A 12,992-nucleotide genomic window follows, 5' to 3' on the forward strand; every position below is an offset into this window, starting at 1 on the left:
GTCCTCTGCTTAGGTCTGCATTGCTTTACTTCAGGGGAACGAGATCTTCGGCCCCAAAGCCGGCAACGGTCGCAGATATTGACTCTGAGGCAACAGTCACTGAATGTCGCATAGATCTGTGGTCTAACTAACACAGCTTGGGTGGCTACTTTTAGGATATTTAATAGTAAGGTAATAAAATGGTGGTGGAGGTGTGACTATTGGGGGAGGCTGGAGCCACGTTAAAAAAAATAGTAGAAGTAGTAGACAACAGTTGAGAATAAAAACAACAACAATAACTCTTCACAACACAAAACAATAACAAACAAGACAAAATAAAAACAATAATACAAAGCAACACAAGCGGCAACAACACTCTCAACAAAACACATCAAAACAACGAAAATAAAAAAAACAAAAAATACGAAGAAAACAAAAAATAACAATCAAAACAAAAACAGAATAAAAAATAAATAAACGGAAATTATTAATTATAGTCGAAACAAAACAAAAAAGAAAAAAGAAAAATTATTGTAGTGGATAAAAACAAGAGCTAATGTGAAGGCGAGAGAGAGGTGACTGTTATGGAGGGAAGAATCTCACCCTCTAATTTTCTTATCAACAGATCAAGACACACATGGACCTTCTCTCCTTCTTCCTCCCTCATCTGTCCCTCACTGTCAGCCTGCTTACCGTCTATATATCTGTCTATCTGTCTACAGTATCTATATATCAGTAGGGATGGAACACGCGAGTGACTTAAGTTAATCCAAAAATCTAACACACACACACACACAGACACACACACTGAACAATGGCTCCTGTTTGTGACTAAATCTTAAAAGTTAAAGGAAAATTTAACACACAAACAATGCTTCTGAGGTGGTGGTGGTGGCAGTGATGGTGGTAGTGATGTTGGTGATGATGGTGGCAGTGGTGGTAGTGGTGATGGTGGCAGTGGTGGTGGTGGTAGTGATAATGATGGTGGTGGTGTTGGTGATGATGGTGGTGTTGGTGATGATGGTGGTGTTGTTGATAGTGATGATGGTGGTGGCAGTGGTAGGATAATATAAACTGTACTCCAAGCTTTGTCAATAAATTTGTTAATCTAGCTAAGCTGATTCTTAAAGTGATCCATTTAAGGGAACCGTACACCATACTTAAAACCCTACAACCCTAAAAAATTTCCCATCAAATTGGAGACGTGACCCCACCAAAAAAAATAATAAAAAATAATTAAAATTCATACCATAAATTTGAGCTCAACTGCACTGTTAAACTATCTAATTGGCTCATTTGAGCTGTGCTACATGATGACGGGGAGAGAGAGAGAGAGAGAGAGAGTCCTATATCACAGAAGGCCACGTGTTATAAATCTACTCCCCCACCACTTCCTCTTCCCCCTCGTCACCACCACCTCCTCTTCCCCCCTCGTCACCACCACCTCCTATTACCCCCTCGTCACCACCACCTCTCTCCCCCATCTAGTCACCACCACCAGCCACACACAAACGTCATCCCAACCTTTAATTAATTTCAATTGGCATCGCCTTACCATATATAATTTCAACAAGAGGATGCCAGTCACCTCCCCAACACAATCCGTTATATCCCGTCATGGTGTCTATACTTTAAGAAACTGAACATCGTTCTTCATGGTGTCTATATTTAAAAAAAACTGAACATCGCTCTTCATGGGGTCTATACTTTAAGAAACTGAACATCGCTCTTCATGGCATCTATACTTTAAAAAACTGAACATCGTTCTTCATGGCGTCTATACTTTAAACAACTGAACTTCGCTCTTCATGGCGTCTATACTTTTAACAACTGAACATCGCTCTTCATGGCGTCTATACTTTAAACAACTGAACTTCGCTCTTCATGGCGTCTATACTTTAAACAACTGAACTTCGCTCTTCATGGCGTCTATACTTTAAACAACTGAACTTCGCTCTTCATGGCGTCTATACTTTAAACAACTGAACATCGCTCTTCATGGCGTCTATACTTTTAACAACTGAACATCGCTCTTCATGGCGTCTATACTATAAACAACTGAACATCGCTCTTCATGGCGTCTATACTTTAAACAACTGAACCTCGCTCTTCATGGCGTCTATACTTTAAACAACTGAACATCGCTCTTCATGGCGTCTATACTTTAAACAACTGAACATCGCTCTTCATGGCGTCTATACTTTAAACAACTGAACCTCGCTCTTCATGGCGTCTATACTTTAAACAACTGAACATCGCTCTTCATGGCGTCTATACTTTAAACAACTGAACATCGCTCTTCATGGCGTCTATACTATAAACAACAGAACATCGCTCTTCATGGCGTCTATACTTTAAACAACCGAACATCGCTCTTCATGGCGTCTATACTTTTAAGGTTGTATACAATTAGTTCTGCGGCCTCAGTGTTCTGAGAGTGTTTATTTTGTATACGTTTTAATTGTTTTACCAGTGACTGACTTATTCTTTTAGCAGATATTGACGAATGTATATATCAACGCTCTTTCTATGTCTGTCTGTCTGTCTTTCTCTCTATCTGTCTCACTATCTTTATTTTCTTTCTCTCTCTCTCTCTATTATTTACACAGCTGCCATCACCACCACACTTCTACCCATTGTTTACTTCTGCATACCACAGTGAGGAGGAGACAAGACCTACCATTATAAGTAGACAATACCCACCATTATAAGTGAGTCAAGTAGGTAATTTAACACTCGACGTCACTACCCCCCTCACTTTATGCATTGTAAGTGTGTTTAAGTAATTTCCACTTTATGCATTATAAGTATATTTAAGTAGCTTACACATATATAAGCTACGCCTGATTTATTTTGTTAAGTAGCTTGTGGTAAACTTATTAACATTTACTTAAAACAGATTATATTTGTTAACTTTAGCCTAATGTTAACCTTTGATAACTCTATTCAATGATTTATATTAACAGTGAACGCTAATTGTTATAGTTTATTTTGTCATAATGTCACGACTTACACTGAAATCTCTGTATAACGGGTTGTATTGAGAGGAAAGTCCGTTATATGGAGGGTCCGTTAGATGTGAAACCTCCATCTAACGGACTATATGATACACGCCGATAAATCACGATATATTCCAATCAATCACGATACACGCCGATAAATCACGATACATGCCGATAAATCACGCTATATTCCAATAAATCACGATACACGCCGATAAATCACGATACATGCCGATAAATCACACTATATTCCAATAAATCACGATACATACCGATATACCACAATAGATCCCGGTAAGTCACACACACACACGTTAGAGATTTTCCTTTTATTTGCATCTAATTTCTTGATACTTGATGACAGAGGAAGAAAATGTGTGACCTGAACACCGCTTCTCAACACTTCGTAACATATTATTATTATTTTAGTCTTGTCACCTATTGTATAATGTGTTTGGTATGATTAATGGTTAAACTTTACTAACATCCTCTCTGAAGTGTTATTGCCTTGAAATTATTTGACTTTTGATAGTCAAGATATTTAACATTACTTTAAGAGAATAACAATGTTGCTTATCAATTGTGAACACATTTTCTATGAACCAATCAGCTATTTGTACAGACGAGGGGCGTGGCTTAAGGGCCAGGTTAGCGTGGAAATACTATAGTTCATCTCTGGTCATTATTTCCAACCTTCTGCTGTTATTTCCCCCCCAATAATTTAACCTAACTGTACAGTACATCATTGGTTTACTCACCACTATAACGCCGCTCTTGCTGGTAACAGAGGCGCCGAACCATTGTTGACTCTTGTTGTCTACCTGACGGCCGGACTCCCAGTGGTTACCTGTAGGCAGATATGAGGAGTAGTGAGAAAGAGAGAGAGGCCAAGCAGCACCTCACACAGGGCGCTACATAATCACCTTCTCCCACTCCTCACCTTCAAGAACACAAGGAACTTACCCTCCCTAGATTAGGTTAGGTTAGGTTAACTAATCTGAAATTGAAATAAGCAGGGGGGGCCTAATCTTCATGTGATCCCAACAGTACTCCAACTAATAACAATGTTCTCTGACAAACACCGGCCACAGGGATAACACAATCTACCCACGTAAAGGTCACTACAGCCGCCCTCCTCTTGTGGGTATCAACAGGCGTATCATGTAGCAGTGAACGTGACCAATAACTTACACTGAGAAGACTAACGCTATTGGCGAATTTCAGGTCTAAAAACTCATAAACGTAAGTGTTGTGTTCCTCCTGAAGGTGGTGTGCTTGAAGGTGTTCTGGGGCCCTTTATGGAATGAAGACCTTGTAAACCTCCTGAACCTATAATTATGCAAATGAATGTAAACACTCGGTTAAAACCTCTCCAACACCTGGACACGATGGATGTGAGAATGAGCAGAGTGTGGCTTACATAAGAACATAAGAATGGTGGAAACTGCAGCGGGCCTATTGGCCCATACTGGACAGTCCCGTTTACACCCAACCCCTATTGTTCATATAAGCATCCAACCTATGTTTGAAGCTATCCAGCGTATTCGAGTTAATGATGATATTTGGTAACTTGTTCCATTCATCCACTACTCTGTTTCCAAACCAGTGTTTACCTATTTCGCGCCTAAATCTAAATTTGTCTAATTTAAAACCATTGTTACGAGTTCGCTCCTTGTTGGATAGTTTGAGTACCTTTGTAATGTCCCCCTTGTTTAGCCCTGACTTCCACTTATACACCTCTATCAGGTCGCCCCTCGCTCTACGTCTCTCGAGTGAGTGCAAATTAAGATGCTTTAACCTGTCTCTGTATTCAAGGTTCCTAATGCCTGGGATTAGTCTTGTCATTCTCCTCTGGATTCTTTCCAAGGATTCCATATCCATTCTGTAATACGGTGACCAGAACTGAACTGCGTAATCCAGGTGAGGTCTCACAAGCGCAAGATATAATCTTAAGATGACCTCGCTAGTCTTGTAACTAACACTCCTTTGTATGAACCCAAGTACTTTATTAGCCTTGTTACTAGCAAAAACACATTGTTTACTTGGCTTAAGGTTCCTACTTATCATTACTCCTAAATTTCTCTCTCAGTCGGATTTCTCAATAACATCGTTGTTTATCTGGTAACTGGTTTCCCTGTTTACATCTCCTATACTGAGTACTTTACATTTGTCCACATTGAATTTCATCTGCCATTTTTCAGAGCATTCGAAAAATTTGTTTACATCTTCCTGTAGTTTTGCGGAGTCCTCGTCAGATTTAATTACAAGTCCTATTTTAGTGTCATCAGCAAATTTACTTATGTTGCTGTCTATGCAGATATCTATGTCGTTTATGTATATAATAAATAATAATGGTCCAAGTACTGAGCCTTGGGGAACTCCACTAGTGACGTTGCTCCAATGGGATTTAGTGCCGTTAATGCTCACTCGCTGTTTCCTGTCCTGTAACCACGCCCTAATCCATTTTAGAATATTACCTTTAATGCCATGTGCTTCTACCTTTCTTATTAAATCTTTCGTGGGAGACTCTGTCGAAGGCTTTGCTAAAGTCGAGATATACCACATCATAATTGTGCCCCTCGTCCACCGATTCGAAAACTGATGAACAGAATGTTAATAGATTAGTTAGACATGAACGCCCGCTTGTGAAGCCATGCTGGGAATCATTGATCAATTTGTGCTTCTCCAGGTGGTTTCGAATAGAGTTCGAAATGATTGCTTCCAGTAATTTGCCTACAATTGATGTTAGACTGATTGGACGGTAGTTCGAGGATAGTGATCTATCCCTCTTCTTGAAAATCGGTATTACATTCGATATCCTCCAGGATTCTGGTACTACACCTGTTTTTAAGGACATGTTAAACAACTTTGCTAAGGGCATACTAAGCTCTTCCTTACATTCCTTTAATACTCTGGCAAATATCTCATCGGGACCAGGTGACTTATTAGGCTTTAGTTTGTCTATTTGCTTACTAACATCGTTACTAGTCACTTCTATCTCGCTTAATTTGTTTTTTTCACTATCTCTGAATAGAGTTGGTGCCTCGGGTATCATGTTTAAATTTTCGGTGGTGAAAACTGTTGAAAAATATTTATTCAGATTACTGCTCATTTCTCCATCGTTATCAGTGAGCTCGCCGGTATCTGACCGTATTGGTCCAATCTTTTCTCGTGTTTTAGTTTGATACATTTGGTAGAATCCTTTGGGGTTTGTCTTCGCCTCCCTTGCTATCCTTACCTCATTATTCCTCTTAGCTTTCCTTATCTCGGTTTTAACCCTACTCGCCAATATCTTATAATAATCCCGGAGGTAAATATCGCCACGATTTATCCTTCTACCTATAGCCTTCCTTTGGCCAATGATGTTCTTTAAATAATTATTAATCCATTTAGGGTCATTGTTGTGTGATCTGAGTTTTTTGTATGGTAGGTTCTGCCTTTGTGCATTAAGTAACTCATTATTTAAATTGTCGTGGAACTCGGCAATCTCAGATCTCGTTATCAGGTCAGTCTCAACAGTCAGGTCTCCTGGTACGGTGAGGTCGCCCTCTGTGGATGCATTGAGTGAGGTCACCTCATGTGAGGTCATGTAGCTCACCCCCAAGCGCAACACCCCCTCCCTCAGCTGCCTCTTTAAACTGTCAAAGCTTGCCCTTCTGAAATCTGGGACTTTAGTGGAATTTTCCTTACGTCTGCCCTGAAAATCTAACTGGAATCTAATTTCTTTTATGATCGCTGTTTGCAAGCTCGTTCCCTACCTCGACATTGCTAATGAGGTTTTCTCTGTTCGACAGAACTAAATCGAGCATATTATTACCCCGGGTGGGTTCGGTTATATGTTGACTTAGGAATCAGTCCTGGATCGTTTCGAGAAAATCCTCTGATTCTGAGTTGCCCGTAAGGTCAGTCCAATCAAGTTGGCCAAGGTTAAAGTCGCCTACTATACAGACTTTGTTGTGTATGGAAGCCCTGCGCATTTCATCCCAGATAAGTCGCTCATTTATTCTATCAAGATAAGGAGGTCTATATATTACTCCTGTGATTAATTTTTCCCTACCGTCGATTAATTCTATCCAAATTGTTTCTGTATTCCGCTCAGTTGTTATTTCCTTATTTATTTCACACTTCAGATTATCCCTGACATAGATTGCTACTCCGCCTCCCTTCCTGGTCTGCCTATCGGTATGGAACAATTTGTAACCCACAATTTGGTATTCGACTGGTAACTCACGTGAGTCTAGGTTGATACATGTTTCAGTGAATGCTATTATATCAATTTTTTCGGTACATACCAAGGCCCTAATATCATCCATTTTGTTTCTCATACTTCTACTGTTCGCGTAGTAGACATTTAAGTTAGTCGTGTTCTGAGTCCTCCCTTTACCACGTTTAGGTTTAAACTCCCTATCTAATTTAGTCTTGTCATCTCATTTTTTCAGATTGCATAGTGCTTATAGCGTCCGAGAAGACTTGGGTGAGAATGTACACTTTGCCCAGTCACTCTAAAAAAATTATCTCTACTCGGAGATGGTCGGTGAATTTCATAATGAACACTGTGACTCCTGTTGTCTCAGTAGGGTTGTCAAAATCCTTCATCCGTTGTGTCATATTGTCTCACACCAAATCGTAAAGATATATTTTTGGTTGTGTTTACTATAACCTGCTGTTTTATATATATGAGAAGGAGCCGTCAGCGCTGTAGAGGAGTCATCAATGCTCTATGCTTAGGTTAGGTTAAGTCAGGTTAAGTTAACTTGGGTTGGGTTAGGGCAGGTTAAGTATGGTTGTTAGTTTTATGATATATATATATATATATATATGCTGATAACCACAAGGAAAGAAGAAAACACGAAGTTCCCAAGCGCTTTCGTGTAATTCACATCTTCAGGGGTGAGTACAGACTAGAGAGAGTAATACAAATCAAGGTGTATATATACAGAGGAGGGTGAGACCAGGTCCACAATGGTCCATAATAAAGTCAAACAGTCAGTATTTTCAACAATGTTTTTACGTGCCTTGAGAATTTGCAGTCCGGAATTCATCGATGAGGAATACAAATATATATATAATATTGGCTCAAACCTTAAATACCCTAGATCTTTCATAGACAAATGCTTAAACATTACTAAGAAAACTTTTTATAGAACTGATCCCAAGCCCACCCATGACCATAAGAATATCTTAATATTACCATTTCACAAAAATTTCTCACACATTCCTGCACAGCTAAAAACCTGGAACGTCAATGTGGCATTTAAAAACTCATGCACTGTTAAACAAATGTTAATCAAGAACTCCCCCAACAACACAATTGGTTGCATTTATAAAGTTCCTTGCAAGGAATGTAATATGTTTTACTTAGGCCAGACAGGTAAAGATCTTGCAACTAGAATTAAACAACACAAATACAGTGTTAGGACAGGCCAGGAATCCAATGCTCTGTTTGTTCATTTGAGGGATAACAAGCATTGCATTGACTGGGATAATGCCTCCTCAATATTACCATGTAAGTCAATTGACAGTAGGAACATCATAGAATCTAGTCTTATTAAACATACCGAAGCATTCAACATGAATTTGAGTAACGGCATGTACAAGCTGGACAATTTTGTAATTAAGAAGATTTGTGATCAGGTGAGAAGGCCGGGTCACTTGACCATCTGACCTGACCACCAACCGTTGTGTGCTATTTAAAGATTAGTAGGGTCATTACCTAATACCTGACCATTGTGGACCTGGTCTCACCCTCCTCTGTATATATACACCTTGATTTGTATTACTCTCTCTAGTCTGTACTCACCCCTGAAGATGTGAATTACACGAAAGCGCTTGGGAACTTCGTGTTTTCTTCTTTCCTTGTGGTTATCAGCATATACCTAGATCACGCGCACCTACAGTGATTTACTTGCATATATATATATATATATATATATATATATATATATATATATATATATATATATATATATATATATATATATATATATATATATATATAAGGAACCTACAGCTCATAAAACATAATAATAATAATAATAATATTAATATTAATAATAACATAAAAGAAAGGGGGTGAAAGGAGGTACTGAAGTGGCAAGAAGAAAACTATTACTACTACTACTACTGAAGGGGCAATAGGGGGCAATACTGACCGGTGCTGTCGAAAACAATAGGCTCACAGTTGCCCGGGACGGCTGGGCGACACTTGTACACAGCTCCTCCACGCTCTATCTCTGGCTGTAGTGTCTGAGCTTCTGGCGCCCCTACCAGTACCCTGCAGGAGGAGAACACACCACGTTACTACACCTCCAGGAGATTATAGGCTAGGTTAGGTTAGAGATTATATATAAGGAGACATTGTTATAACACCGTCAGGAAATTATAGGCAAATAATACATACAACACTTTCATTATACCCCACAACTGGGTGTTATAGACGATACAGTACATTATAATTATAGCAACAAATTATAACCTGTATATAATTTATAACTGGTTGATATACTGTAAATTATACTTCCTATACAGTATAACACTATGAGGCCTATAATATATAACATCCAGTAGGTGTTATAGAGAGGTTAGGAGAGTATAGCATTAACACGGAATTGCTATCAGATCTTAGAAGTGAGAGAGAGAGAAAGCAAAAGAGATAGAGAGACAGTCAGAGAATTATATAGGAGAGCAGAGGTATATAGTACACACGATAATGAGATACCGAGAGAGACATAAAGAGATAAACACACAAACAACGAGAGATAAAGAGATAAACACACAAACAACGATAGAGATAGAGAGATAAACACACAAACAACGAGAGATAGAGGTAAACATACAATTAAATATCCTTCTTTTTGGGAATTACATATATATATATTTCTTTGCCGCTTCTTGAGAATTAATTATATTTTTTAGTCATCACTGCCTGGGGAAAAATAAATCACTCGATACTCCAGAAGAAAAAGAAAAAAGAAAAAAAATATCGTATTAATTTTCACTTCCTGTTTTTCTAGATAATATGTTGGACAAGACGAAGGTTTCCTGTGTTATTAATTACAACAATAACTTATTTGTACATTTAATGATAGTGTTATTTCCGGTTGACCTGAAGATTAGACACTCAAGTTAATTTAATCTAAGCTAACCTAATCAAATCAAATTTAACATAACTCGATCGAACCTAATCTAACATACCGGTAATATAACGTGACATACCGGTAACCTAACCTAACCTAACTAACCGGTAACTCAATCTAACCTAACACTCCCGGAAGGTAGCGTCAGGGTGTTCAATGTTCAAGTGATCTTAATTTCCTAACATATAACAACTAAAGGTAAATATTGCTGTTGTTTCGACGTATAAGAAAGAAGATAGGTGACGTAGTGTTAAGTTTAGTTCAGCTTGGTATGTTTTCCCGACAACGGTACAGTATTTCGGTCAATTTTAACATATTTTAGCCAACTGCATTTTTAGGTCATAACAGTGTGTACTCAGGCCTCAATTTAACACAAAAATTAATAACAAGATGGCATTTTTATTGGTATTATTTTCTTGTAGCTCCGTTCATTCCTACCACTATTCTATTATCATATTCGAATAAGACGTCTAATTATAAGATAATTTTCATCTATTACATTACCGGCGGAAATGTATCATAACAGAGATAGCTCTTCCAAAATATTTTCTACTTTCTTCCATTACCATCCCGCCATTATCGTCTGCCTCTCCTCCAACACTGTATGTCTCCTGCGTCCCCTTCATAAATCATCCCGCGCATGCGTTGCTGTACACGTCACGCGGCCAATCAAAAACCTTTTTTATTTTGTAACCAATTAAAATGTTTTGGGGTTTAATTCGCGGTATTTTTGGCCCAATCAAATTCGAGTATTCTTTTTGGTCTCATATTTTGAAATTCAAGTTCAGTTCCGACCGTGGAAGTCTGTGATGGATGTCACTTAAAGTATATGGAGCTGATTGCGAGTTTTTGAAGAAAAAAAACGAAGAAACTATAGCATTTTTTCGATCGCATGGTGTTCTTCCAACCTCAGTAAAGTGTACTAAGAGCAAGACTGAATGTAAATATCGCAAAGACCAACTTATGTGGTGTTGGGTAAGAATCCCAGAATCCAACGACGAACAAGAACCAGGCCAATAAGGTAAGAAATAGGCGATTACATCATATGGTGAGAGTCAGTTAAGTTAGGTCAGGTTAGATTAGGTTTGGTTATTGTTTTTCTAGTGTTTTATTGTGTATTTGTTAGTCGCTTCGGCACTTTTTTTTCTCGGAAAACATCAAACGAAAAAAATCGCAAAAAAACCCGGCTAATTGCCGCCAAAAAGGAGGGTCATATTCGGTCTCACCACACACAAATACACTAGAAAAATATATTTTTAACTTGCTACAAGTGAACGGTGCTACAAGAAAAATTTACCTTTTTATTTATTTTTAATTGGATTTATAGCGATAATTAATACCCTGTGATTTACCTTATTAAAGTACTAGAATAAAATACTCCCAAAGTAATATAGTAATACACAACACAAACCTGTGGCATTTTGTTGTCACGGAAGTAAAGCAGATCTTTTGAAATATCTACGTTAAACTAGACACTAATAGAGAACACAACCATTGGATTGGGTATATAATAAAGTGCCACTTGACTTGAAGAGGTCGACGTATGGGCTGGATTAGAGAGAAGGAGGAGGTTTAGCGGAGGCAGTGGAGGAGAAGGTCAGTGGAGTCACGTGGCCACTTGGCTTTGTTTACACTGGGGGAGGCGCCGCTCGTTCACGCCTCCCAACGGTCCGTCACTCACCCAACATTTTTTCTTGAAATTTTCGACATTTTATCGTCATCACAAACTACTTAATAAATATATGAGATAATTTATATTGTCCTACTGATTTTTATTTATTTATTATTATCCATTGCCTCGAAGTTTGCTCATCAAAATATGGTGAGAAAATACAGGCACTTGTGAGCGAGCGGCACAAAGGTTTGTTGATGTATCTTGAGGTATCTGTGTTATGACCGATTGATTTATGGACGGCAAGGGGGGATTAACTCTCTATTTTTTTTATTTCTCTTTAGTAATCTTTCATTATTTCTGGTGAAATATTAATATATAATAATTCTAAAATCCTATACAGAAATTCCGATTTATCCACTGTGGTTTTTCGTTAAGGATTATTAAACGCTTTTGTTGCTAACCGATAAAATGAACTGCTTTTTATTTAGACTCCTGACAACACCGCAGAAAATAAATACTAACTGTGTGGCTTAAATGTGTTTCCTTGTTTGTTTACTGGTGATAAGAAACTGTGGCACAAATTAAATATAGAATGTGTGGGTTAAAGTTAAAATAATGACCCACACTTACAGTACATCAAGCTCTCTTCTCCACAGTGTTCTTTTCATGATCCCTGCCTACTGCCTCCCCAAGCCTGAGAAGATTGACCATTTAGATAAAAAAAAATTAGGGCTATTAAATTGAGAGGAAATATAACCAGTTTATATTTATGAGTCTTTTTTTTATTATAAATCTATGACAGCAGCTAGTAATGTTCGTGAACGGCCATAAGTTATAGTTTTATTGACATACTGCATAGGTTCACACTGAAGATATGCAAATGACCCCCCCATCCGCGTCAGAACACAGCCTAGTCCAAGAGGCCATAATTCTGAATGCTGACGCCACAAAATGCTGATCATCTACCCTTTCTGAGGTTAAGTTATGACACACACACACACACACACACCAATTTTGGCTACAGTTCATTTACTCTTTGATCATAATACCGCAGTTAAAATCCTAGACAGACATTAACACTCACGTATAAGCTATATTAATCCGGATGATACTTCACGTTAATGACATGATTTTCCTGAGATACATGCAGTTTTTATCAGGAGCCTTACAAGAGTGCTGTCGCCATGTGCGTTCATAAGTGCAGGAATTAAAAGATTAGACACCCAGTTAATTCCCTGAGATTATAAACTGGGTGTCTAA

The 12,992-nt window shown here is 38.2% G+C and overlaps 1 protein-coding gene across 1 annotated transcript in view; it reads right to left on the reverse strand.

The window, feature by feature from the left end:
* Window positions 1-3,415: 3,415 nt before the first annotated feature.
* LOC121874519 (integrin alpha-V-like) overlaps window positions 3,416-12,992 on the reverse strand; it is a 65,535-nt gene continuing 55,958 nt past the window's right edge. Inside the window, exons 2-4 of the mRNA XM_042378673.1 lie at window positions 9,134-9,255; window positions 3,723-3,828; window positions 3,416-3,419 (exon numbers count right to left, since the gene is read on the reverse strand). Coding sequence (XP_042234607.1) covers window positions 3,416-3,419; window positions 3,723-3,828; window positions 9,134-9,255 — 232 coding nt within the window. The remainder of the gene's footprint in view (window positions 3,420-3,722; window positions 3,829-9,133; window positions 9,256-12,992) is intronic.

Source organism: Homarus americanus, unplaced genomic scaffold (genome assembly GCF_018991925.1).
Source record: "Homarus americanus isolate GMGI-L3 unplaced genomic scaffold, GMGI_Hamer_2.0 scaffold55640, whole genome shotgun sequence".
Classification (NCBI taxonomy): Eukaryota; Metazoa; Arthropoda; class Malacostraca; order Decapoda; family Nephropidae; genus Homarus; species Homarus americanus.